This window comes from Ipomoea nil, unplaced genomic scaffold (assembly GCF_001879475.1).
Source record: "Ipomoea nil cultivar Tokyo-kokei standard unplaced genomic scaffold, Asagao_1.1 scaffold0302, whole genome shotgun sequence".
NCBI classification, from domain to species: Eukaryota; Viridiplantae; Streptophyta; class Magnoliopsida; order Solanales; family Convolvulaceae; genus Ipomoea; species Ipomoea nil.
Window position 1 is genome coordinate 2,723,523 of NW_017616730.1, and position 26,645 is coordinate 2,750,167.

Consider the following 26,645-nt stretch of genomic DNA (forward strand, 5'->3'; position numbering starts at 1 on the left):
TGTTATCGCTTCATGAAAAGATTCCGTGGGGCATGAAGCGTTCTGATATGCTCCAAGTGGAAGATGACTCAGCTGCGCTGTTGCGTCTAGCGCTGCGTTGGTCCCCTTTATCTTGTGATCTTATCCACTACACTTCACAACCTGCGCATGCTTTTTATTTTTTATTTAAAAAGAATCACAATTTTAACATTAATTAAAGTTTAAGCAATTATTATTACCTAAATCACAGGGAGAGTAATAAGTTTAAGTTCTCCATCTGTCAGCAGATTGCGTTAAGATAAGGTACTAATATTAATATATGGGTTATCTTATCTTTTATTATTACTAATAGTACCAATATGACATTATTGTATATAAATATTTTACATGATGACACTATAGCGAGAAATGCGCAATAATACTATTACTTAGTGTGGTGCCCAGGTTTTATTAAGGAGTAGGAATCAGTTTATTTTTTGTTTCTGAGAGCCTGCACCTTTTTGCTCCTTCCTAGATTTGCTTCTCGCCTTCTCATCAGTCATCTCAGTAGCTCAGCTCTGTTTTCTTGGATCTAATCTGCTCAGGTTAGCTTCTGCCTTCTGGGCTTTTGTTGTTGCTCTTGATTCTTTACTGGGTCTTGTCTGTTTATCCGAATCTTTATGTGGTTCTGGAGGGATTAGGAGTGAAGGGTGTGGGAAATATTTATTGAATCTTGATTCTTTTGGTCTGTGGAAGCATGGGTAGGTGGTATCTTTTGAGGATTTAGAAAGATAGTTTCCTGTAAAAGCTAAGATCTTTTGGGGAATAACTGAGAAAGTTTGAGTTTACTGGTCAGTGGTGACTAAACTAGTTGTGTAAATTAAAGATCAGAGAGGCTATTCAGTAGCACAAATCTAAAACAAAACTTTTGGGTGTTTTAAGGAATTGAATTTGTTGTTCTGTATGTGCTAAGTGTTCCTATAATCAGCTTCCATTTTTTGGATGAACTTGGAACCCAAAAGGCTTTAATCTGGTGTTATCAATTTTGTAGGATGTTAGGCTGTTAGTATGAATTGAATTTGTTGTTCTGTATTTGCTCTTTAAGGCTTTAATCTGCTGTTTTAGTTGTTGTTGTTGCTTAATATGATGTTTTCCTTACTGTGTTCTGTGTTCATTGTTGTCAATTCTGAGTTGAAAACTTGAAATAATAGAGTGGATAAAGAGGTTGCTCTTTAAGAATATAACTTTATCTAGACTGTTGAACTTCAATTCTGAGTTCTGATTTTACATCTTTGTAAATCGAGTCTGTATAGAGTTTTGTAATCTGTACAAGAATCAGAGTTTTGTAATCTGTACAAGAATCATATTACCAGCGGTCTGGGAAAACTACATGGTAGATGTTTTCTGAAGTCTAAATCAAGAATCGTTTCTCTTTGTAGGCAAGATGCAAAGGGGAATGCAAACACTCTTTTCTCACGGCAATGTCCTCAAGGCTGCCGTTCTGAGACATGTCCGCTTGGCCAGTCCAGTAATGCGCCCACTTGCTGTGCGCCTCGAGTCAACTTCAGCTGCTCGTATTGAAGAGCACGGCTTTGAGAGCACAACCATATCTGACATTTTGAAAACGAAGGGCAAAAGTGCGGATGGATCATGGCTTTGGTGCACAACGGAGGACACTGTTTATGATGCTGTGAAGTCTGTGAGTCTTCTGTCTCTTTATCTCTAATTTAACTCGTCACTTACATATGTGCTTAGTTATAGATGCATATGTATATGCATAAACACACCAATGTAGGCCCTGTTTGGTAAATTGCTGTTAGCTGATAGCTGATTGGGTTAATTAGAGGGTATAATTAGTTTATAACATTAACTGATTGTAGAAAGGTGTTTAGTAAATTAGTTGTTTGGTATAATTTCTTTTCTCAAAAAACTAATTGAAAAAGTTATTTTGAGCAACTTTTTGAATTTTAGCATTTTGGAGTTACAAAAAGCTAATTAACCAAACATTTTTTTTAATCAAGTCAAACAATTAATAGCTGTCAAACGAGCCAAAATTAGTTGATAAGCTAACTATTTTACCAAACAGGGGTCTTAATGTCCAAATTAAAATTTGAGGCAAAAGTTCATTAACGAAAGTAAAATTGAGTTTTACTTTTGATGACTGTGGAGCTGAAATTCCGCTAATTATGACGCTTGCAGATGACACAACACAATGTAGGAGCCTTGGTGGTGGTAAAACCCGGGGAAGATAAGTCTATTGCTGGAATTATCACCGAGAGAGGTATCTGATTGCGCTGAATTATTCTAAAAGATGTCTTTGATCTCTCTGTTTTTAGACCTCTAGCATTAGGATAATGTTACAATCTAATAAAGTTTATACTATATATAAACATACATGATCTCCTCATTAACTACGATATTATTACAATCTAATCATTCTTCCAATGTTCGGAGTTATTAGAGTTCTACTTTGGGCTGCTTTTTCAATATGCTGATCTTTAGGTTTGAGACTTGAAATTTATCCATCTCCGAGATCCATGTAACTTTAGCAGTGTATCTTCTGGGCTGCAGTTCCGGTCATTTGAGTGTATACATATCGTTGATTATACCTTTATTTCCTACACCAGATTATCTCAGGAAAATCATAGTTCAGGGAAGATCATCTAAATCGACAAAGGTTGGCGATATCATGACCGAAGAGGTAAACTTAACTTTCTAGTCCATTTCATCAAAACCTTTTTTTTTGTCATACCACGAGGTGTCCTGAGCAGACTCTAACTGTAAGAGACACCTTTAAGCCCGTACCATATTCAGACTAATTCTCATTCGCACCGAGCCGACCCAATTAAGGGGCAAAGTGTTGACCAGATTGGTGTTTCCATACAAGAGAGGGTTTGAACTCCCGACCTCTCTTAAGGGACAAGAGTGCACGGCCACTCACGCCAACCAACCTGATTATATTTCGTCAAAACATTAAGCAATTGATGTCGTTCACATTTTATTTATGTGGCCCGCATAAGAAGAATAACGCATCTCTGCATGAACTATTTTGCAGAACAAGCTGATCACAGTCACGCCTCAGACTAAAGTTCTGAAAGCGATGCAACTCATGACAGGTAGAATTCTTTTTTTTTTTTTTTTTTTTTTTTTCTTCAATTTCATCTCCTCTTGCCCCCTTTATAGGCTGCATTCATAGAAACGGATGACTGAATGTAAAATCTGATGTGAACTTGTTTGTCTCAGACAACCGCATCAGGCACATCCCGATCATAGACGACTCGGGAATGCTCGGGATGGTGTCGATTGGTGATGTGGTTCGCGCTGTGGTGAGCGAGCACAGGGAGGAACTGAACCGACTGAATGCGTACATACAGGGAGGTTACTAGACGACGAATCGATGATGATGATGATGACAATGACAATAAGGTAGAGTGAAGCAGTCAGTACCTACTGATTGACATATATATTAGCTACTATGAACTCTCTCCTTCAGGATGAACCTGAGCCCTGTAAATGTTTTTCATGAGTTTGTGTTCTTAATGTGGCTTGCAGCCTGCAGCCTACCAACTTACAAGTTAAGTAATAATGTACTGTTGAACAATGTGCCTGTGGCTTGTCCTTTTTTTTTTTTTTTTTTTTTTTTTAATCTTCTTTTTGCACTTAACATGGATCCAAATCAGAATCAGATTCTTATATATTTCATATATATATAAAATACAAAAAGGATATATTCGGTATTAGAGTCCAAAAGCTATTCCCAAATATTTAGGAATAGCTAATACCAGGAGATCCCCTAGGAATGGCTATTTCCTCTGCAAAGAGAATAGCTTATTCTCGGAAATGCTATTCTCAGTCATGAAAAGACAAACCAAACAATGGAATAGGTCTATTTCTGAAAATGGTATTCCATTCTCGACTTATTCCATGAATCAAACACACTGTAAAAGAATCAAAATTAAAAAAAAAAAAAAAAATTTAGAGCGTTATGACTGTCTTCAAAAAAGAAACACATATCACTAACCTGCTACACAATTAATTTTGAACTTAACTGAACATTATAATTGATTTAGGGGATTTAGATTAAATTTTTACTCATTTTCCTTGTTTCGTTAAGAGGGAAAGGTTCACAATATTACTGGGTCAAACCCAAATAATGCAACTTTCAAAATGTTGAATTCGTACCTGTCTGCCCGAAACTCGAACGGCCGAAATTCAAGCTTATTGCTTAAGGAAACTGCCCACTTTCTCTCCGTTACTATAAAACACAGCGATTCGTTGTAACTAACTCCGTTTTGACGGTCGTTAACCAACCCGTCATCGTCGTGATCTCTGCTCTCTCCTCAACTATCGTCTTTTTCCCCTAATTTCTGCAATCCTTCGTTGAGTTTAATCATGGCGCACGATATAATCTAGATGCTATTAATGCTAAGTATTTTAATCGTAAATAGCTTTTACTGCTTGCTTAGTGCTAATATTCGTTTTTAGATTGTTGGAAACGGAATGTGGAGGACTTCGTTTATTTTGCTGAGACATCGCGCAGCGGCGTCGAGGATTAGGCCGCCGGCGGTGAGCAGGTGGTTAAGGCCGTGTTTCGATGGGAGCGGAGGTAACCGGGATGGATGTTTCTGCGGTTTTAGATTGACGGCGGCGAGTTATTGTAGCTCCGCGGCAGCCGGAGGGGGAGGAGATGATAAGGGAGAGGGGAGAGGGAATGGGGAGCTGGTTTCGGAGGCGGAGGTGAAGAGGCTTATGAGATTGGTGAATGTGGAGGCGTTGAAGAAGAAGCTAGGAGTGGGGAATAAGGAGGTGATTGGATACTCGGAGCTTCTGCAAGCGTGCGAGGGTATGGGAATCGCTAAGTCTCCCGATGAGGCTGCCGCCTTTGCTCGTGTTCTGGATGAAGCTGGTGTCGTCTTGCTCTTCCGTGATAAAGTCCATCTCCACCCTGATCGGGTACCTCTCTCTCTCTCTCTCTCTCTCTCTCTCTCTCTCTCTCTCTGTATATATATATATATATATATATATATATATATATATATATATACAGCCTTTATATGTTAATCTGCATAGTGTAAGTGGCTGAATGTATTTTCCAGTAAATTAGGTTTTGTGGGGCTTGTGGAATTGTGGAAAAGTGCTTGGCTCCTTTTAGATGTTCTGTTTATAATCTCTCTGATTGATCATTTAACCTGAAAGAGAAAAAGTAAAGGGATGAAGGCAGTGTGATATGTCAAATTGTGGGGTTATTGATTACACTTTGTGAAGATTCACAAACACTGAGTGGATTTAAACCTGGGACTTTTAGATGTTCTGTTTATAATCTCTCTGATTGATCATTTAACCTGAAAGAGAAAAAGTAAAGGGATGAAGGCAGTGTGATATGTCAAATTGTGGGGTTATTGATTACACTTTGTGAAGATTCACAAACACTGAGTGGATTTAAACCTGGGACTTATTGCTTGGTATATAATCCATCCTACTTTTTGAATGTTTAGGTAATTGATCAGGTTAGGAAAGCAGTGCCCAGGGCACTTCTACCTGAAGATGACTCCTCCATAGAAGAGCTAAAGAAGCTGCAGGAAAGAATGGATGAGCTCGACAAGCTTGCACACAGGCAGGTTCGTCGCATCCTATGGACAGGTCTGGGGGGTGCTGTTCTACTGGTTGGGCTTTTCTTTCGCCTTACATTCTGGGAATTCTCTTGGGACGTTATGGAGCCAATTGCGTTCTTCACTACAACAGCCGGGATAGTCATGGGGTATACTTACTTCCTATTCACATCAAGAGACCCAACCTACCAAGATTTATTGAAGAGGCTCTACCTCGCAAAGCAGAAGAAGCTCATCAAGAAGTATAATTTTGACATCCACGGGTTTGTGGAGTTGCAGAAGAAATGCAAGTTACCACTGGAAGGACCTACTTCTATTAAGCGACATATAGGTGTCGAGCTGGAGGAACTTCTACACGACATGAAAAGGCAGTGATGTATGTCTTTTACATCTTATTGCATAATATTTATATATGCCTTCAACCACCAAGCCCATCGTTTTTCCTGGGCACGGAGTTGTTTTTCTATTATTAAGGGGCTTCCTCTATAGCTAACTTTCAATGCCCAGATTCCAGGAATTATTGTTCACTTACAATTCTGGTTTGTTAACTCTAATCCTTGTTTCCTTGAGCTTCCAACTCTTTAGCTATTACTGGCCTATTCCTAAGATTAGCATAGAAATGTGATGAACTTCCTGAACATTTTGGATTTTTGGTAGAATATTGTTTGCATATATGGTAAAAGAGCATATGAACTATGATATTTTCTTGCTAAAAGAGCATATGAACTATGATATTTTCTTGCTAACAAAATGAACTCCATTCACATGAAAAGCACATACTGGCTACATGCTTTTTTAAGCTTTGAATTCCCTATTTACAGCAGACATCTAAACAATCTTGCCCTGACTTTTTTTTTTCCTTAGTTTTAAGTTGCAATTAACTGGTTACATCAGCTTGTACACATCATTCCTCCTAAATATCAAGAACTCACCTTCAAGATTGCACAGAAGATCAACCAAGGAATTCTCGGTGGACCCATTGAAGTGCTCCAAAAGATCAGAAAGAGAAGCCTGTGCACATTACTAGCATTAGTGTCTATTTTTGTTGCCTGCTTAACAAGGATATTATGAAACGGAAGTTCAGAAATCACAACTTACCCCATCATCAAATTTCTTGAGCCAGCTTAATAAGGATTCCTCTGTTGCTTCCAGTTTCATTGGACTTCTTCCCTCTGGCGCATAAATTTTTTGGCGTTTTGCAGAAATAGGTGAAAAGTCGGGCTCATCTGTGACCGTGCTCTCAGTCTGGAGATTAGATACTGAATGGATTTCCTCACAAGGAGAAACACTACTTGTGTGATCAATTGGTTCTTCAACTTTTGACTGTTCACCAGTTGCAAGGGTAGCCTGGTGATTAGATGGAAATACATTCTCTGAAATTCCCAATTCTTGCATCGCCAAATATGCCTTAATCTGACTATAGGTTACCTGATCATTGAAAAGACAGTTTAAATCATTGAACATCAAATTCTAGTTCTAGCATCTCAAAATACCAAGTCATTAATAAACTGTGCAAATGCAACTCATAAATCTGTCGGTATACTTTACCTCTTCTGGCAATTCAGTTTTAATAGGTTTCAACTTCTCTCTACCAACTCTTGAGACAACACTTGCAATGTTCATGAACATCTCCCGAGTCACCCCAATTTCATAAGAAAATCTGGCCCAATCAACAGGGTATCCCTCGCGTGCAGCTTCAAGGATATACTCGAATATAGTTTGTTCTTTTACTGGGGCTGCTCTCCCAGGAAAATTCTAAATTGCAATTAGAAAAGCAGGTAGACATTAGTAATATATAAAGCTAGCAACAAAATTCAAGAGTTAGTTAGTAGCAGGACTCAACCGCAATCTTCTGGATGCTAAGGCCATCTTCGTGCCACATCTTCCACGCTTCAAACTTTGCTGGCGTTAATTTCTTATTGCTTGGTACTGTAAGTATCTTAGCGGAAACAGAAGGTTGAACATTTTGAGTGCATCTCTCTCCATCCAGAGAAAGATTAAGTTCTTCACACAGATGCTTAAGACTTTGAAGAAAATGATCGCCATATGTTTTCATAAAGTGCTGCAATAGTTTTAGAAATCAGCTTCAGTTTTGGAAATACTAATGAAAGTGAAACAAATGGTCACATGGAAATTGGAAAATGCACGGATTGTGACAATCAATAAAGCCATAATTATACTAAACATGATAGGTGAAAATATCTTCCAGTTTGTTCAAAATAAGCATAGACCAAAACATGAGAAGACCTATTATGGTAGAAAGATCATAGCAAGAAACCTCAACCAAGTGATACTGTTTACCTGGTTTACACCATCTATGTTTGCTAGCCTTGGTTTTGTAGAAGGCCTTGTCAAACTTATTTTTTTCAACGTTACATCACCACAAATTGCATACCTACAAGTGAGAAGCACCAAAACACGCTAAGAAAATTGGGAGGAAAAAAAGGGGTTAAATCTCTTGATCACTAAGCTAGGAGATCATTAAATACTTACGGTGCAGTTCCATTAGCTTTTGCAACCTTCATCCTCTCTTCCAAGAGCATTTTATAGAGTTGTGTTTCAGCCTGAACCAGGAAACAATTACACATGCAAGGGAACTAAATATGGCCAGAAGTTTAGAAAAAGATTATAAATAAATGCAAAGAACAATGGATATCAAGACTCGGATATCTCAGTCAAAAATTTTGGCAAGACAAGAATTGTGCAATTGAATTTTGTATTGATACTTTAATTGGAAACTACAACAATCTTAAGACAATTGCAATGAAATAAGAATGATACCAGTGCAATGACAAACCTGAGACAATCCTTCAAATTCTGTAGAAGCCAAACCATTGTTTCCTCTAGTCTCGGTGGATGTGTCTCCACTTCCCTCATCAACCACCATTTCAGAAGTCATGGGTAGAAACAATGGAGGTTGGTAATCAGGGTTGCAAGAATTCAGAAACTGCAATCCTTTTGGACTAACCCTAATGGATTAAGGGGGGAAAAAGTTAAAAAGTTATTCTATTTTAGTTGCAACACAAGAATGTCTAGAAGGCAACTTAAGATAAGATGAGAAATAAAACTTTATCGTCTTGAGCAAAAATTCAAAAATAGGATGTAATATACCTTACAAATCTGTACACATCATCAAAAGTTTCTACCAAATATCCTGCACCAAAAAAAAGAGGTTTACACATTACTTTCTTATCCTATCCCTATTTTAGAAAAATTTTCAATAATATGCTCCATACTCTAGGTCTCCAGGGCCTTGAGAGAGTAATGGTGGTACTAAAAACACATTGGGTGATTCAGAATCGAAGGAGTACTAGTGTCAATAGGAAAGTCAGAATGAAGGTACATAAACATTGGAGTCTACACAAAAAATTGCTAGTACATACCGTGTGAAATCAATTGGTAAGCAAGTGCCTTCCACCAATTTGCAGGCAACTCCTTTCCGAGGCCATGGAATGGAATCTTATCAAACTGGGCTTCAAGAATTTTCTTAGACTGTGACATAAAATGGCCAATACATGAAGTTTTTCTCTGAGAGCTCAAGCAACAGTAAGAACCCAAAAAAAAAAAAAAAAAGTGTCCTACAAATAAAATGCACATAGCTTGAAATGTTCTTCTACATTTTATTAGAATGGAAACAAGCTTTCAATACCATGAAGTCATCCAAAGACCTAATCCTAACTTATAAGGTGTGTTGTAGAGATGTTGAATCAAATTCATAAGAGAAGCCATCATTAGCTCACCAGGCTTTTCTGTTTGGTAATAGATTTATACTACTTCTAAGGATGCTTTCTTAAGCAACAAGGAAATCCACCTATACTGGCATGCATCGAGACAAATATTCAACTGCTTAGCTCAGACCAGCAATTACTAAGAAGTCATTATCTTAAATTTTCAGCAGAAAAACTTACTCGAGATCCACGAAGAACATCCACAGGCAGATTCAAGCCCCAACGACCTCCACAAGACTGAATACAAGCTATAAGAAGAAATGCTTCCCTTGACACATCATTCTCCTTATTCGAGCTGGTGCAATTATCACAATTTCCTGAAGTGGTACATGAACCAATTTCACTTACTTTCTTAAACTAGCAGTTCAATTTCATATGGAAGTTCATTTTAAGAAATTTATCTAACCCAATAAGGCCATAACAGTTTTAGAAAAGCTCCAGCACATGATATGTAATAACATATTAAACCCAAGTGGCATTACATCCTGAAATTTCAATCTACACCCACTTCTGTAGCATGTTTAATTTCTTAGGTATTTGTATCTTTCATTTATTGAAGTTAAAACCTGCGAATACAACCAATGCTCTGCTCAACTCAACCAAACTAAGCCTTATTAGATTTCCCCATCAAATCTGTCTTAATCCACTAACTAAAGAAATGTTAAGGTAATGAGTTTATCAATCAAATCTTAACCAGTTGAAAATAAATCATCATACTGAAATACTCAGCAAAACAGAAACACACTTCTAGTTACATTTAACTATAATACCATGAATAGATAGTGAAGATACTAAACGAGTAAACGACAGAAAATTAATTAAATTTTGATAAAACCATACCACACTTATCATAAGCACATGTTTCTCCAAAGTATTCCAACAAATATTTTCTCCTACAAACTGCCAGCAAGCAATAATGTTGTGCAGCAATAAACGATTCCATAATAGCTTTGCGCTGATCTGCCTGATCAGATAAAAAGATAAGATCAAATATAGATTTTTAGTAATTCACGAAAACTAAAAAGATGTCTTTTCAGCATATGAACCATCCAAGAACTATAACAGAAAGGCAACATACTGATTGTGCTTCTCGACAGTAATAATCAGCTTTCGCAAAGTCACTTCTTGTGTAGTAAAGCCAGCAGATTGAGGGAATGCCATCTCGGCCACATCTTCCACTTTCCTGGTAATAAGACTCCAAACTCTTTGGGCATCCATAGTGTATCACATGCCTTATGTTTGGTTTATCAATACCCATACCAAAAGCAACAGTTGCGACCATGACATAGAACTCGTCTCTGATAAATGATCTGCAAAGGGTACAAGAATCAGCTACATTCCAAGCTTAACCCATTCACTTAGAAAGTTGAACCTTAAAATTAGATAGATGTGAGATCCTATAAGGGATGATCAACAGCATTTACAAGAAAAAATAAGCCAGTAACCCTGCTAATTGGTGGCAGCACATAGGCTGGTTATCTAATGCACTTAAAGAAATCTATTAGGTGCTAGCCCATAACTGCTAGAGCTAGTGAATGATAATGGCAAACAAAAAATAAATAAAACCTGTGTGCATCTTCACGTGCTTTATTAGACATTTGGCCATTGTAAATTCCAGCCTTGATTCCAGCTTCAATAAGTGAGCTGAAGATCTGCAGCAACCATGGGAATAAGATCAGAACCAAGCTTAGATGCTTATTTGACAATTCATAAGTGAAACATGACACAATAAAAGATTAAACCTTCCATATTGTGTGAGATTAGGGATGAACTTCAGTATAACTACTTGTATGATAAGTGATTCTAAACATACGAATGCTGGAACAGAGCCCCAGCATGGAATCATTGCACTTAAGCATATTTTTGTGCAGGAATAAAAAGATAAATATATTTCTACAGATGATATGCCAAATAACCTCTTCAGTATTTTTAACTGTTGTACAATATATTATAGTCGAATTTGCATTCTCTACATATTTAGAGATCTCCTCCACAAGCTCATTAACAAAAGTAGAACCGTGAGTGAAAGATTTGACTCCATAGAAGATATTCTTGCGATCAAAAGAGCCAATAGCAACATGAGGGTCTTTCATCTTCAAGGAATTCATAATGTCCCTCCGAACTCTGAAAGATTAAAAGGTTATTAGCACAAAGGTCCTACATTCTTCCACAATGAAAGAAACAAAGATAATAAAACATAGTGATCTAGGCAATATAGCAAGGTTCAGAATTATTGAAATGTGGAATAAAGTTAGTATATGCACTCAAATGTTATCACTCCATATGTAGATTAGGCACCTATAAATCTAAAATGATACATGGAAACAGAAGACATTGAGAATTAAAAGGCTCTTATAGCTTAGCAAAGGCATAATATGTCAAGTATAATTATAATTATAATTATAACGCCAACAAGCAACATTTATAACTATTATTTATTATGAAAAGAGAAGAATGTTATCTAATTAGAAATACTTGAATGCAGATAATTTAAGTAATGCCAACAGCGAGTAATGTTTAAGAGAAAGAACAAGAATGACAAGTAAACCTCATCAACTTTTATACTGCCCATAATATCAATAAACCAAATGTGTGAATGATAGGGGAAAATAGTTAAGAAATGCAATCACTGATTTGTGATGACCTACTTCTCTGTGGCGGTTGCTGTAAGGCCAACAAAAGGAACTTCCACAAGAGCATCGCGCAATCTGTCTAACTGCTTGTACTCCATCCTGCAGACAGTATTTATAGTTAGAAACATCTTTTGGTATAGTTAATTGCATCTTGTCTTATCTTGCAATAGAGCTCTAACCTGAAATCATGGCCCCACTCTGAAATGCAGTGTGCCTCATCAACAGCCAACAGGCATATCCCTGATTTTAACAATCTAGACCAGAAACTGCAGTAGCAGTGCAAAATTGAGTTCAAGAAAACGTTCTTACCATGAGGTTTCTTCAGCAAATTATAATATATTATTTAGATTGAATACCTTGTAGAAAGCAAACAGGCCTTTTCAGGAGTCATGTAAAGAATGTCATAGAGGCCAGATTCAGCATTGCTCTGCACACTACGATTAGTCTGAGCACTCGAGAGGAACTCAGCTTTGATTCCCCTCTCTTTCAATGCCATTACCTTCGTAAAAAAGGATACAGAAGTATCACAATTTATGTCCAATGGTGCCAATGCAAAATGATAACACATAGATGGCATACCTGATCTTGCATCAAAGATATGAGAGGGCTAATTACTATAGCAGTCTTCTTAGTAATCAATGGAGGCGCCTGATAACTTTATTATACAATCCAAAAACCGGAAATCAAAAGTAAACTGTCAATCAAAATCCCAGGAAGACCAAAATGATTACAATATAATCCAAAGCAGGAAAAATGGAGTTATTGACCAAATTATAAAATGACGGTTGAAACATAGAAGCTTACCAGAGTGATTTGCCACTGCCAGTGGCCATGACAACTAAGCAGTCCTTCCCTTCTAAAATTTTCTCTATTATTTCTTTCTGGTAAGGGCGATATGTTGAATACCCAAAGTATTTCTGGAACAGAAAGAAAAATGTTGAAAAAACTTTTGAAATTCTAGGTTTTAGATGAGCAATACAAAAAAAGTTTAAAAAACTAAAAAAGAAACGAAGAAAGAACCTTGAGAGTGGAATCCATGTTCTCCATGGCTTCAGCGGCGGGAGCCTGAACGAGAGGAAATGGGAGAATAATGTAACCTAGCGGCTATGGTGAGCGTCCGACAACCACGTTACAAATGGCGGACCGGTTGGTTAAATTTCCCGCCATTTTAATTATCTATATATTATGACACTATTACATGGATTTTTTTTTTTTTTTGTGGGGGGGTAATATATAGATGGAATTTCAATTAATGCTTTCACATATGCTGGAAATGGTAAGATAGAATTTGGATTCTTAATTATTTATTATAATATATATGAATATAAATTATCGAGAAATTGTAATGAATTCGCATAAATTTATATATTGATATTATGAAAATGAAACATATAATTAGAGAAGACTAGTAAATCTATTTAAGACCGTCCATTCAAACTAGCGCCTTAGAGAACAATTCTCATCAAATTGGTTTAGTAACTATAAGGTTTTAAATTTAACTTCGTATGAAAGTTGTCTATCGACCTTCTCATTTACCGGTTAATGTTACAAGACAAGCTTCACCCATAACTGTTGCAGGCTTTCCCATACATCAAAGTAGTTCAACCTAGGTTATTGACCTATGACCACCTCTGTAAATGCCAAAATGTAGATGACAAACAAATAAATATATATATATGTATGTATATGACAATCTATACGAGTGGGGTGAGTTACAATTCTCCATATATCATCTTGTATTCGTCATTTGATTAGAGCCGTCAAAATGGGCTTAGCCCGTCGGACTTTTCAGCCCCGCCCTCCAAAAAGGCGGGGTGGGCTCGTGTTTTTGAAGCCCGCTTTAAAACGGGCTTTTTTGCCCGCCAGTTTTTTTTTTTTTTTTTTTTTTTTTTTTTTTTTAGTTTATATATATATATATATATATATATATATATATATAATTAAAATTAATATATATAATATGTATTAATAATAGTGTCGGTTATTCGGTGATCGCTGTTATTACACTTTCATAATCGATAAATAACCAAATAGTCGAATAAACAAATTTTTTTTTGCCTTATAACCGATAACTGAAATTATCGGTCGGGACGGTTATCGGTTATCAGTTTTTTGGTAATTATACTTACCCCTATTGGTGCCATTGTTGTCATGATGTGTATGTTATTTTCTTATGAATAAGTGTTTCAAGTAGATAGCAATTAAGTTATTAACATAGTCACATTAGAGTTTAAATTTTAGGGACACATCACACATGATTAAAAAAAAATAAAAATAGGCGGGCTTTGGTGGGCCCGCAGGCCTGGGGGCAGGGCAGGCTGCCCCTACCTAGGCCAGCCCGCATTGACAGCTCTACATTTGATCCCTTATTAATATAAGCTGGTATATTTTATTTAAAAATAAAAATAAATTATGGATCTGATGTCCACAAATACAGTATGATAACAGATCAGTTAAGCTACAAATTGCACAAAGTTCAATTGAAATTGGTCACCAAACAAGAGATGGTAACTCTGAATAACCAGACCCCATTATCTAAAACCACTGTTAGCAACCATCAAAATACTAAGATATTCCTATTATATTCATAAAAAGAGTTTTCTGTATTCCTCAGCCTCTTGAGCCATCTCCTCCATGCTTCTGTCCTTCCTTTCCTTATCTAAATCAAGAGATTGCTTCAGCTCCTTCTCTTTTTCGTCCAACTGAACCATGCGCAGAGGATTGATAATTATCAGCAAATGAAGCAAAGAGTTGAAAATAGCAAAACAATGCAGATTTTGAATTTTGATCCTTACAGCATCATAAATTTCATCATTTTTCTCGAAGTCACCACTTTTGCGAGGGATGATGTGAACATGAACATGAGGAACAGTCTGCCCTGCCTGAGGTCCATCCTAAAGACATCGAAAGAGACAATGAATCAGCAAATTCATGGTCACAGCAAGCAAAGAATTGGACAATGAAATTTGGTCATACCAACTAGAAAATCATAAAATTAATTGAAATCTAAGCATCTATTTTTAAAAGGATTATGAGGATGGGGTTACCATGATAAATTACAAGGTAATCAGCGGGTACTAATTCTTAGGTCCTCTAAAAGGAGACGGGGCATGGCTTAACCAGCCCCCAACTCTAGAGCCTAATGAGACCAAATATACAATTATTTGGTTTTCAAGAATGGAGTACAATTTTTCGTTGATTGATTTATTTTATTTCATTGCAAATTCAACTAGAAAGACAGAGCCATCACTGTACCATTTAAACTAGATGCATATTTTCCTATCAGATTTTTTTTTTTTTTTTGGGTGTGTGTGTGTGATGAAGGAGAAAATTTTAGGGGTATCAAATTGAGGTTAATGACTTAATGCAATATGGAACAAACTACTCCATAATTAGAAAACTAGAATGATTCCCAGAAAAGCAAGAATAATCAGATCTCAGGTCTGTCTTGGGACAGATTATGTGGCTGCTTCAATAGCAGAACATAAGCCAGGAAAACACTAATGACATAGAAGCTCATAAAACATACTTGGATTGCAAATGTAAGTGATGACGCATTGTGGTAGGACTCAAGTTGACGTCCAATCTTTTGCGCCACACACCACAAATCACTAGTTTCATCAGCAGTGAGATCTATAAAGCGCTTCACTTCACGCCTTGGGCAGACAAGCACATGTACATTTATGTTAAGTCAACCAGAAATGCAACTTGAAGTTCAAATAGAGGAACCAAATCAAGTAAAACAATTCCCAGATTCCCCCCAATCCCCCTACACACACAATTTGAAGAAATAATCAAGAGCATTATGTGCTATAAAAATGATCCAACAAATATAGAGAGAAAATAAGAGTATATTTAACTATTTAAGAGTAAAAAGTTGAAGATTACGTGGAGTATTTATCAGCAGGTATGTCGGGAGTGACAGGTATTACTATGCTAGGTTATAACCCGGAGGCTCTTATGGATGTGCTGTCCATATTTGTACCCCAAAGCGTTTTGTACAAGAATTCCTAAAGTGAACCAAAGTGCATCAATTATCTAACTTCTTCTTTATCACTAAAAGGAATTTCACCATTCTGACTTGAGTCAAATACAAAAACTCATCCCCCAATGTATTCCAATAAACCACTCAATTTATTTGCAATCAAAAGGATATGACCTGCGCAGGAGAAAAGAGACAACTCACAATTAGATGCTTTGAGCTCATATCAAGTTCACTCTTGATATTTAAGAAAATAGATAGCTACTAAAACTTGAACTTTCCAGCATACATATTACTTGTAGATATGGCAAGAATAAGGCTATGCTTGGCACACTTTGCTGAAAAGATAATAGCTGAAAACTTAAATGCCAGTAGCTGCTTATTTCGAAACATTTTAAAATAAGCTATTATTTTAAGCTCTCATCATTTTACCAAACAAATTTTATAGCTTATTTGTAATTTAAAATATGCTCTACCAAATGGAGCCACATCTTTCAAAAGCCCAATCTAATAAGAATTTCAAGACTGGAAATTTAACAACATTTGCGGACAATGCAACTTTAGCAAAGGCAATACCACATTTTAACCAAAAACCTAAACAGAAAACAAATTATTAATGAAAGAAGCTAGCTCATACGCACAAAAATGCTGTCAAACAATAAAATTTAAAAAAAAATTAAAAAAAAAAAAAGGATCAAGTACCAGGAACAAGAGGACGGAGGTTGACCAAAGCATAGGAAAGTTTGGATGAGTAGAAAACTTCCTTGGGATTAATTTCATACGGCCCAAATCGGTAATGTTCCGCTTCCATCTGGGCTCAATAACACAGAACACAATGAATTAAAACATAGAGCGTGTAATACTGGGAAAAAAAAAAAAAAAAAGACAAATTTAATCACAAAATCAATGAATGCATAAGGGTTTGCCTTGCGTTGGGAGTGATTTGACAACGACGACAAAACCCGCGTTGTGCAGAACCGATGATCGGAAGTTGGCCGGTTAGGGAAGGTGATTCTGAACAGCTGAATAGCTCTTGGCGACGATGAAGAGACGGAGACGAAGAAATAGCGACGAAGAGTAACGTTAAGAATTCGCTTTGACATTAGTATATAGGAGTGGAGACCGACTGACTGAGCTTATTTTGGGTACTAGCCTACTAGGTACAATTTTGTTTTTTTTCTTTACTGGTTCATTTGTTTTTAGCTTTTTGATAAAATACAATTTTATTACATTTTTTATGGCCATTTCACCTCTTTCTTCTCCTTTTTTTTTTTTTTTTTTCTATCTTAACTTCTTATTTTAACCCACATAATTTATTTTATTTTAAACTAAGTTTTTCACCCATACGTTGCACAAAATGAATTTATTATAATATTTTAAAAATATTTAGATCAAATATATAATTATATAATGATTATTATATAGCGCAATTGATGAAATAAGTTGGATCAATTATGTTGTATGATGTTATCATTTTTTGAATTCGAACAAATAATTATCTAATTACCCGTGCGATTTACGGATAATTTTTTTATTATATATTTAGATAATAAAAAGAGTTAATACCCAAAATCGTCCTCGACTATAGTGGTTTTTCTCAATTTCGTCCTAAACGACTTTGGTGACCTAATATCGTCCCAGACTTTTGTGTTTCGCTCAATTTAGTCCCAGACTTTTGTGTTTTTGCTCAATTTAGTCCCTCATTTGTTATTCTGTCCATTTGGTGTTAAATAAATAGACAATTAAGTAATTTTAATATTGACATCTCTTTACTCATAGACATGTGAACTGCGAAATCTCTTTTTTTTTACGAATTACTCCCAGAATTACTCCTAAAACTGCGAATATAAAATTTGATTTGCAGGTCCGGGAGTAATTCTGGGTGTAATTCGTACAAGAAAGAGGAATTCCGCACTTCACAAGTTGAAAGTAAAGAGAGATCAATATTGACATTACTGAATTGTCCCTTTATTTAACACTATTTTGACGGAATAACAAATGGAGGACTAAATTGAGCGAAACACAAAAGTCTTGGACGATATTAGGTCACCAAAGTCGTTTAGGACGAAATTGAGGAAAACCACTATAGTCGAGGACGATTTTGGGTATTAACTCATAATAAAAATAAAGATGAAATTATTAACAATTATAGAATTTAAAAATATACATTTATTTGATTATAAAATTATTGTAAAAGTATTATTCGATTAATTGAATAATATATGACTCGTTTGTCTGCAATTATCTTAAAAAATTGATATATAACATGATTTATGTATTTATATTATTAATAACTAAATATGAAAATAAATAAAAATAATTTAATTGTAATTATAGAAAACGATATTTTTTTCTTGAGTTATATGCTTATCGCACTTTTTTCCCTCTGAATTATTCATGTATTTACATTTGTGAAAACAGTGAAGAATAATAACTTTAATAAAAGTTCTTTAAATTTTATTTTGGGAAAATAGCACCTTTTCCCCCTAAGTTATATATTTATAGCACTTTTTCCCCCTCAATTATTTATGTAAGTACATTAGCCCCCTCAATTATTTTAAAAGTGGTGGTTTTTCCCCCTAATATATTAAATTGACATTTCTACCCTTAAAGTAAACATTTTATTTATTTTACTTCTCCAACAAATTATTGCGTATATGTAGCGATTACCACGGTTCGGTTCGAACTAAACTAGACACTATAGCAATTGAATTAAAAGTTTTTTGTTATGATTCAGATCTAGAACCCAATATTTGGATTTCAATTTATTAAATTTAAGAATTTAAAAACTGGATCATGAATCGTGAACCGGCTGTTCCGGATCCGGTTCGCGATTTTGAACCGTCTTTATTTTAAAATTTTATTTTTTATTTTAAAATAGTCTAAATTCAACAATAAATGTATTTTATTTTTTCAGTTCGGAACATGAACCGACCATCCGGTTCGCGATTTTAATAAACTCTAAATATCGCGTTTTGATTATAAATTGTAATTGAAATATTTTGGTTTGGTTGCTATAGTACCTATTTGGTTTGAACCAAATTATAGTAATAATTTGTTAGAGAAGAAAAATAAATGCAATATTTATTTTAAGGGTAAATATGTTCATTTAACATTTCAGATGGAAAAAGAGCCACCTAAATAATTCAGGGGGAAAAAGTGCTATAAGTATATAACTTAGGGGGAAAAAGTGTCATTTTTTCTTTTATTTTTATTGTTATAACCGATCATTTTTAAATAATTTTTTTCATTTATATGTAATTATTAATAGTTGATTATTATAAAATTGAAAAATACCAAATAGGCTATAAAGCTTTACACGAATGTGTAATTAGACGCTTAAATTGTAAAAGTATAATTAATCTCATGAACATGCTATTTTCGTACATTGAAGCCTCAAAATTAGTTAATGACCTGCAATAGCATGTTAGTAGGATTTCGACGATACTCATCAGCTTTGACGATCGACGCCGGTTGCCTTTGAATAGGGCAACCAAACTAGGCGATTGGTAACCGTTCGTCGATTTTTCTCTGATTGTTATCAACAACGATCTGCATACCAGTAACATGTTGGTTATCAGTATATTTGACTTATTTGACGGATTTTAATAAGTCATCATGTTTAATAGCACTTTTCAAAGGTTAAATTGTTTAGTTGCACTTTCGTGTAAAGTTTGTTTGAATACTACTGATTCTATGAAAATAATTAATGTCATCGACAATCATTTTACATGTTATTCGCTAAAGTTAACCATTAATTTTACTTATCACTTATTTACAAACAACTAATATTATAAGTTGATCATACTCACTAATACAATCAATTGGCAACTAATTACTAATGGTACTTAAAAACATGCGTCAAGATTTGCGCCTAATGCGCAATGTAGCACTGCTCATTTTTATTTTTTTTTCCTGCCATTCTCTTGATCTTTACAAGAGCATTATTTTTGTTAAAATTTGTGCTTCTCATTTGTTGAGCTACATATTACTGTACCAATCTCTCCCTATTAAGCGCTGGTGGTAATGCTCTTAGGGTTGCAAGTTTGTGACATATAGAGTTGCTTCCAAAATTCTCCACCATAATATCCAGTGACAATAATATTAGGAGACAACTAATAAGGCAATAACTCTATAATGGTTTGGCAAATTGGGAGATGTAAGGATTCGTTTTGACACTTAATTACGATTTAACTGTACAAAAAATATTTTTTTTTTTCCTTATTATGAACTATAGTGAAAAGTCAATGATGAACGACAACATCGATTAGTTGATGACGACGAAAATTTTCTAAACGATTTTTTAAAATACATCAAAATGTCGTTATAACCGTTTTGAAATTGTAGTCGAAATCTTAAGTTATATTTTAGCGTAGTTAGAGCTGCGATATGTGATTTATAGATTTACTTTCAAAATCCTCCACTATAAATTATAATAATTGATGACTATATTATTAAAAGACAACCCCAATTAAATTGATAAGCAATTAATTTTGTAATCACACGTTATAAAACTCCCAAATGAACGAGTGTTTTTTTTTTCATTTTGGCACTTAAATACATTTAAACGTAAGAAACAGAAAAAATCCCCGCGAATTTTTGCTTAGTCTGAGAAGCAAAGTCAGTGATGGACGACGGCGGCGATTGATTTCCGGCGGCGAATTTTAGAGAAGAAAGAGGCATGGAAGCGGTGGCGGAGGGGCTGTGGGGATTGGCGGACTATCACGAGAAGAAAGCCGAGATCGGAAAGGCTGTGAAGTGCTTAGAAGCCATATGCCAGAGCGACGTCTCCTTCTTCCCAATTGTCGAAATCAAGACTCGTCTCCGCGTGGCTACTCTCCTCCTTAAACACTCCAACAACATTAACCACGCTAAAGCCCACCTTGAACGTTCCGTTAGTACTTCCTCTCTTACTGTAGCTCCTTACTTGATTTGCTCGCACCGTTGACTGTTATCTTCATATTGTCAAACGCGTCAATATATGTTAGTATGTGTATCTCGATACTAAAATTCCATGAACCTATTTGACCAATGGGTTACCCCATTTGATTAGAAAGAGCTAGCTGCTTAGAACTTAGGGTTTGGGATTGAATTTTAGGATAGATTTCTGATGAATTTTGGTTGATAGTACTTGAAATGGTCTTTAGTGTGTGTGGAGGTAGTAGAATTGAGCAGTGCAGTAGTCTTTACATGTGTTGCCTCCGGGAAATAAGTTTCAAAATCTAAGTATGTTGAATATGTTTTTATTTTTGGGGTTAAAAAGTTAAACCCTCTTTTGCTAATAGTGTTTTTACGTGTTTCAGCAATTGCTTTTAAAGTCAATTCCTTCATGCTTTGAGCTAAAGTGCAGAGCCTACAGCTTATTGAGCCAATGTTACCATCTTGTTGGGGCTATTGTTTCACAAAAACAGATACTGAACAAGGGTTTGGAACTTATTGCATCTTCTGAGGATGGGTATGCCTTCATTACTTTAGGCTACTGCATGATGCTATTTTGCTACTTAAATACTTAATACATTATTCTATACGTGAATGAAGAAATAAATATATGCCGCAAATCCCCACTATACTTGGATTTGGGATCAGATGAGTTGAGTAAGGTTCTCAATTCCTCAATTTCTTATTTGAAAAAAAAGATGCTAATATTATATTTATTGATTATTGAATCATGCTCTTAAAGTACATGACAGGAGAAGTACTCTTACTAAGTTACTAGTTATATGTCCCTACCTTTCATATTACTTGGCAATAGGATTTTGAATTGAAGCGATTCAAGTGCTTTTTGGAAACAAATTGTGTGTGTGTGTGTGTTTTTTTTTTTTTTTTCACTGAATCATATATAAACCTCTTTTATTTGTAATTTTGTATCATTTCCTCCCAGAAGCATTGATTTCCATCCTCTATAGAAAGCTTATAAAATTGAAATATCAATTGAGTGCTGTAAATTAATTGTCTTAGATATGATCTCTGAGATTTATATTGTTTGATAGATGAAGAAGCTTTAATAGAATATATGTTATCTTGCTATGGGTAAATTGGTGGCTTTCTAGTAGTATTATAAAACAACTACAAAAGGAAGTGTCTGTGTATTATTTTCTGCCAAGACTCTTTCTGCATACTATTTATCACATTTCTTTATGCCTCTTTGCTTGAAGTTTTTCTGCGAGGTTATGGTGCTGCAACTTCAATTCTCAGCTTGCAAATGCTTTGATAATTGAGGGAGACTATCTTGGATCAATTTCCGCTTTAGAGCGTGGATTTTATTCTGCAGCTGAGATGTGTTATCCTGAATTACAGGTTAGCTTTATCTAGGATGAATTTTTCTCCTTCTTGTCCAATGTTTGGGAGAGAATTTCAACAGTATAATGTGACATATGTCACGTTTTGTGTTTGTATGGACATGGTATTTCATATTTTCATTATTAATTTAGATTTTTTTGGTGCCAGATGTTTTTTGCGAGTTCTATCTTGCATGTTCACCTCATGCAATGGGAGAATGCAAGCACGATTCAAGAAGTTGTCAACAAATGTAATTTAATTTGGGAATCTATTGATCTAAATAAAGTAAGTTGATATCTTTACTATCTGTCTGTAATCTTGCTAACAAAATATGTTGTGATATTTTTATTCCATCTTTAAAGAATATTTCTAAGAATGGTTGTTTTGTTACCTACAATTTAAGCTGAACTTCTGACTGCTACCTGTTTGGTACTTAAATTTATCATTCCTGTTCATTTTGTTTTTTTCTAAATATATATTTCTTTGATGTGACCTGATGCTTGAATTTTTGTTTTCTCTTCTCTGACACAAAAGAGACAGCAATGCCTTGGTCTGTTATTTTATAATGAGCTGTTGCAAGTATTCTATCTACTTCGGATATGTGACTACAAGAATGCTGCACAGCATGTTGAAAAATTGGATGCTGCCATGAAGTCTGACTTACAGCAGATGCAACATGTCAAGGAACTCAACAAAGAATTAACTGAAGTGAATAAAAGTCTTTCTGATTCTGATTTAAACTACAGAGACAGATCTGCTTTATCTAAGAAACAGGCTCTCCTTGAAGAACAGCTCAATAATTTAACAGGAGTAGGATCAACTGGCAAAGAATTTTTGGAACCAACGTATTTTGGAAATGTTAAACGGACCTGGGGTGATAAGCTTGAGTTGGCACCACCTCCTATTGATGGAGAGTGGCTACCAAAAGGTGCTATTTATGCATTGGTAGATCTCACTGTAGTTGTATTTAGCCGTCCAAAAGGACTCTTTAAGGATTGTCTGAAGAGGATTCAGTCTGGCCAACAAACCATTCAAGGTGAGTGCTGTCCTGTAAAGGACATAGATTTTCCTTTGCCTGATCGGGACTAAGTGATCATGATTAGAAATTCTTTCTTGTTTACGTAGTTCTATTACCTTTCTTTATAATTTGCCACCTCTACTCTATGTAATACTCCTAAAGTTGGGGAGAGCCAAGATTTTCCAGCTTGTGCATACAGAAATAAATGCCAGTTAATGTTCTATATGAACATTCAAAATGAGTTAATCAGATTTTTCTAAGGTGGCCTATAATCACAATTTTTTTCCCTTTTTCCTGAAAGCACATGATACATATGATTGTGAGTTTGGATTCTCATATGTGGAACTCAAATTACTTTGCTGCTTGCAGAGGAACTTGAAAAACTTGGGATCAATGATGGGGCAAAAGGTGATCTGTTGTCCTCTTTGTTAGAGAGATCTATTTCATTTTAATGACTTACAATTAGTCGCCTTAGGAGAATTCTTGGAAAAATGTAAGCACACTTTTAGCAGTACAGGAATAAGGTTGCTTACATGTTTTTTGTAACACGCAGAAGTGGATTTGCTACACTCTGCCATTTGGATGGCCAGTGTCTATTTAAACCTTCTGATGCAGTTCTTTGAAAATAAAGTTGCAGTGGATCTTACACGATCTGAATTTGTTGAAGCACAAGAGGTTTGTTTTCTGTGCCTCATGCATTTTTTCTGTCAGTTTGCTTGCTACATTTCTTTTCATCTTGTTCCTCCACAAAAAAATTACAAGCATCTATTGAAGATTTTAGGTCCTTATTTTCAAACAGATATAGCCCCAAGGCACCATATTCTAGAATCCTAAGCATTGTGATTGAATTAATACTTTTCTATCTGTTGTAGGTGTAATATATATTGAAGGTAAAACTGTAAATGCTAATAGTTCTATCTTTTTACAGACTTTGGTGCAGATGAGAAATTGGTTTATTCGCTTCCCAACAATTTTACAGGCATGTGAGAGTACAATTGAAATGCTTAGAGGGCAGTATGCACATTCCGTTGGCTGCTATGAAGAAGCTAGTTTTCATTTCATTGAGGCTTCAAAGGTATGCCATGGGCTTGTGGTGTTGAATTTTGCGATTATTAAACATATTGTTAGATTGACGTCGAATATCGAGATTGTACATTAGTGGACTCTTTGCAGCATTGATTTGAGTAGATCCAAAATTTCCTCTATTCCCTATTTTATAAATTCAGCAGACTCAAAAAGCTTTTGCATTGTTCATCATTTCTCGATTGATGGAGTTCAAAAAGAATGTGAAAAGCCTTTGTGATATAGTCCTTTTATTAATAATGCAAAACATCTATTAACAAGGCATCGCTGAGGTACAATTCACTAACAAAAGTCTACTTGTGCAAGTCCCAGGTAGCAATATAAACCATTGTCATTTCATTGATTTGTGAAGTACATAAGAAAGCCTTACTCAAAGTTGGTATTCCTTAATCAATATTCTGCTTTACACCACATATTTTTATTTATTTTTTATTATTTTTTTGTGTCTAGCTTACAGAGAACAAAACGATGCAAGCTATGTGCCACATCTATGCAGCGATTTCTTATATCTGTATTGGCAATGCTGAATCCTCTTCAAAGGTAAATGCATTTACCTATTACCTCTATACCAGAATATACATTACTTCTGATTTCAAAAAGCATTTCCGTAAGCATAACTATTCTGCAAACAGGCTGTTGATCTCATTGGACCAATTTTGAATGTAATTGATTCTTTTGTTGGAGTAAGAGAGAAAACCAGCGTTCTTCTTGCTCATGGGTTTCTGTTGATGAGGCAGCAAAATCTACAAGAAGCTAGGTATATGTATTAATAGAATTTTCTTTTTTCTCCAAATTCAATTTGGATTGAGGTAATTACAGCCAGCCTCCCCCACTACCTTTTCTCTCTTCTTTCTCACTTTGCTTTTAACTTTGTTGCAGAGTTAGACTAGCTGCTGGTTTGCAGACAGCACATCATTGGTTGGGGAATCTTCAACTTGTTTCACAATATTTAAGTGTGTTGGGAAATTTAGCTCTTGTGATTCGTGATACTGGACAAGCTAGAGAGATATTAAGATCCTCATTGACCCTGGCAAAGAAGCTCTATGATATTCCTACTCAAGTTTGGGTACTATCAAATTTGACAGGTACCATTTATGCCTTGTTTATACTTGCTTTCAAACTTTATCAACTATAAATCTTTTTTCTCCGACATAAGCATGATGATCGGCAAGTATGATGAAAATAAGCTTTTCATATTACGCTCTGCATATTTGTTGATCATAGTGCACCATTAATTTTCATTGTTCCTAGTTTCTTTCTTATTTAGTTTTTGGCCAAACCCCCTTGTTTTTCATCAGCTCTGTACCAGCAATTAGGTGAGAAAGCGAATGAAATTGAAAACCATGGGTACCAAACAAAGAAACTAGAGGAGCTGCAAAAACGACTCCGTGATGCATGTTCATCCACTCACCATCTTGAGCTGGTAAATGCACTTGTGACAATCTAAACCTTATCAACATTTTTGACCACCATACTTTTAGTAGAAGATATAGTGCCTGGATTTCTTGTTCCATGATTTTATGTACTCACATAATGTGCAGATTGCAAAAGTGAAAACTGAAGTCCCTCAATGGAGTAATTATGATATGAGAAGAACAATAGCCAACCCGCCCACCGGAGTTGATCTGGACATTCCCGAATCTGTTGGTCTATCAACCTCGGCTCCTAATCCATCGTCATCGTCAAGACTTATGGATGTTGATCTTGGGAGGCTCAGAAAGAGGAACATTTAAGCTTCCTATCTGCAAATTGGTATGTTGTGCAAAGTGGTAGTGTTTTCATTTATTAGAAACTTCTGTCTATTGATGATGTACTTTAATACCCCCTCTTGTAAAAGTAGCTGCTCTGAATAATATTATATGATTTTGCTTCTTGAATCAAGAAGTTCTTTTTATGTATATCATTTTAAATTTAAAGTTAAAGCATGGGCCATTGATTAACTAGCTAATTTTACATGAAGTAAAAAACTATTTTCGTGAATCTTATATTTTATGATGGTGTAATACGGTATAGACTTTTCTGAGTCTGCCCTTTTAGGTTAGGAGTCTTGTTACCTAAGACTTGGAGAGTAAGATAAAGTAGTTACTTACATTGCCATTGTTATGTATGTGACAACTTGAGCTGCTAGTGTCGTGCGGTCACATAGACTCATCAACAAAGAACTCGATATGTGGTTTTATTTTCTTCTTCCTGTCTTCTTCTAAATATTGTCTACAGAACCAGTGAACTAAACTCGTGCGGACATGTATTTTTTATTCTAACACTATAAATAGAGACTTTCTGTTAGTAAAAAGGACGGATTTATTAAATTTAATACACTTCTTGATCACCATAAAACCTTTTGACCTCCGATGT

At 35.3% G+C, this 26,645-nt stretch overlaps 5 protein-coding genes and 1 long non-coding RNA gene across 6 annotated transcripts; 4 read left to right on the forward strand and 2 right to left on the reverse strand.

Moving 5' to 3' along the window:
• Positions 1 to 428: 428 nt before the first annotated feature.
• On the forward strand, positions 429 to 3,563 carry LOC109162733 (CBS domain-containing protein CBSX3, mitochondrial-like). The gene is made up of 6 exons (XM_019311418.1): positions 429 to 563; positions 1,398 to 1,657; positions 2,158 to 2,239; positions 2,586 to 2,659; positions 3,014 to 3,074; positions 3,202 to 3,563. Exons 2-6 carry the CDS (start codon positions 1,403 to 1,405, stop codon positions 3,342 to 3,344), a joined length of 615 nt encoding a protein of 204 aa, XP_019166963.1. The 5' UTR covers positions 429 to 563; positions 1,398 to 1,402; the 3' UTR covers positions 3,345 to 3,563.
• Positions 3,564 to 4,152: 589 nt separating this feature from the next.
• On the forward strand, positions 4,153 to 6,239 carry LOC109162721 (calcium uniporter protein 6, mitochondrial-like). The gene is made up of 2 exons (XM_019311407.1): positions 4,153 to 4,911; positions 5,454 to 6,239. Exons 1-2 carry the CDS (start codon positions 4,459 to 4,461, stop codon positions 5,940 to 5,942), a joined length of 942 nt encoding a protein of 313 aa, XP_019166952.1. The 5' UTR covers positions 4,153 to 4,458; the 3' UTR covers positions 5,943 to 6,239.
• Positions 6,240 to 6,301: 62 nt separating this feature from the next.
• LOC109162707 (ATP-dependent DNA helicase RecQ-like) lies at positions 6,302 to 13,051 on the reverse strand. Its single transcript, XM_019311393.1, has 20 exons — positions 12,949 to 13,051; positions 12,733 to 12,845; positions 12,508 to 12,583; positions 12,285 to 12,427; positions 12,108 to 12,194; positions 11,944 to 12,027; positions 11,212 to 11,419; positions 10,862 to 10,947; positions 10,374 to 10,605; positions 10,136 to 10,259; positions 9,476 to 9,612; positions 8,951 to 9,059; positions 8,679 to 8,721; positions 8,365 to 8,536; positions 8,061 to 8,131; positions 7,869 to 7,962; positions 7,411 to 7,629; positions 7,116 to 7,322; positions 6,666 to 6,995; positions 6,302 to 6,578 (listed from the first exon to the last, which is right to left on the reverse strand). Exons 1-20 carry the CDS (start codon positions 12,973 to 12,975, stop codon positions 6,453 to 6,455), a joined length of 2,688 nt encoding a protein of 895 aa, XP_019166938.1. The 5' UTR covers positions 12,976 to 13,051; the 3' UTR covers positions 6,302 to 6,452.
• Positions 13,052 to 14,348: 1,297 nt separating this feature from the next.
• On the reverse strand, positions 14,349 to 17,052 carry LOC109162725 (bifunctional bis(5'-adenosyl)-triphosphatase/adenylylsulfatase FHIT). The gene is made up of 5 exons (XM_019311410.1): positions 16,837 to 17,052; positions 16,611 to 16,721; positions 15,458 to 15,604; positions 14,724 to 14,822; positions 14,349 to 14,630 (listed from the first exon to the last, which is right to left on the reverse strand). The coding sequence occupies exons 1-5, from the start codon at positions 17,011 to 17,013 to the stop codon at positions 14,514 to 14,516; spliced, it is 651 nt and encodes a 216-aa protein (XP_019166955.1). The 5' UTR covers positions 17,014 to 17,052; the 3' UTR covers positions 14,349 to 14,513.
• Positions 15,491 to 16,777, forward strand: LOC109162739. The gene is made up of 2 exons (XR_002051140.1): positions 15,491 to 15,603; positions 16,610 to 16,777. It is a non-coding gene; the product is annotated as an uncharacterized LOC109162739 (long non-coding RNA).
• A 3,404-nt stretch (positions 17,053 to 20,456) lies between the features above and the next one.
• LOC109162714 lies at positions 20,457 to 26,212 on the forward strand. Its single transcript, XM_019311402.1, has 13 exons — positions 20,457 to 20,804; positions 21,214 to 21,365; positions 22,066 to 22,207; positions 22,358 to 22,474; positions 22,724 to 23,225; positions 23,577 to 23,615; positions 23,761 to 23,882; positions 24,136 to 24,282; positions 24,741 to 24,830; positions 24,923 to 25,047; positions 25,170 to 25,375; positions 25,589 to 25,713; positions 25,832 to 26,212. The coding sequence occupies exons 1-13, from the start codon at positions 20,592 to 20,594 to the stop codon at positions 26,021 to 26,023; spliced, it is 2,172 nt and encodes a 723-aa protein (XP_019166947.1). The 5' UTR covers positions 20,457 to 20,591; the 3' UTR covers positions 26,024 to 26,212.
• Positions 26,213 to 26,645: the final 433 nt, after the last annotated feature.

Bases quoted from the DNA above. Each gene is read 5' to 3' on its own strand.
- LOC109162733 (XM_019311418.1), top strand. From the start codon at position 1,403: ATGCAAAGGGGAATGCAAACACTCTTTTCTCACGGCAATGTCCTCAAG. The intron at 2,240-2,585 runs GTATCTGATTGC...TTCCTACACCAG, and splicing joins TGGAATTATCACCGAGAGAG to ATTATCTCAGGAAAATCATA. The intron at 2,660-3,013 runs GTAAACTTAACT...ACTATTTTGCAG, and splicing joins GCGATATCATGACCGAAGAG to AACAAGCTGATCACAGTCAC.
- LOC109162721 (XM_019311407.1), top strand. From the start codon at position 4,459: ATGTGGAGGACTTCGTTTATTTTGCTGAGACATCGCGCAGCGGCGTCG. The intron at 4,912-5,453 runs GTACCTCTCTCT...TTGAATGTTTAG, and splicing joins TCCATCTCCACCCTGATCGG to GTAATTGATCAGGTTAGGAA.
- LOC109162707 (XM_019311393.1), bottom strand. From the start codon at position 12,975: ATGGAGAACATGGATTCCACTCTCAAG. The intron at 12,195-12,284 runs GTATTCAATCTA...CTGCTACTGCAG, and splicing joins GCCTGTTTGCTTTCTACAAG to TTTCTGGTCTAGATTGTTAA. The intron at 7,630-7,868 runs GTAAACAGTATC...AAACTATTGCAG, and splicing joins ACATAGATGGTGTAAACCAG to CACTTTATGAAAACATATGG.
- LOC109162725 (XM_019311410.1), bottom strand. From the start codon at position 17,013: ATGTCAAAGCGAATTCTTAACGTTACTCTTCGTCGCTATTTCTTCGTC. The intron at 16,722-16,836 runs GCAAACCCTTAT...TATTGAGCCCAG, and splicing joins CAAATCACTCCCAACGCAAG to ATGGAAGCGGAACATTACCG. The intron at 14,631-14,723 runs GTAAGGATCAAA...CGCATGGTTCAG, and splicing joins ATGATGAAATTTATGATGCT to TTGGACGAAAAAGAGAAGGA.
- LOC109162714 (XM_019311402.1), top strand. From the start codon at position 20,592: ATGGAAGCGGTGGCGGAGGGGCTGTGGGGATTGGCGGACTATCACGAG. The intron at 23,883-24,135 runs GTTTGTTTTCTG...ATCTTTTTACAG, and splicing joins AATTTGTTGAAGCACAAGAG to ACTTTGGTGCAGATGAGAAA. The intron at 24,283-24,740 runs GTATGCCATGGG...TTTTGTGTCTAG, and splicing joins ATTTCATTGAGGCTTCAAAG to CTTACAGAGAACAAAACGAT.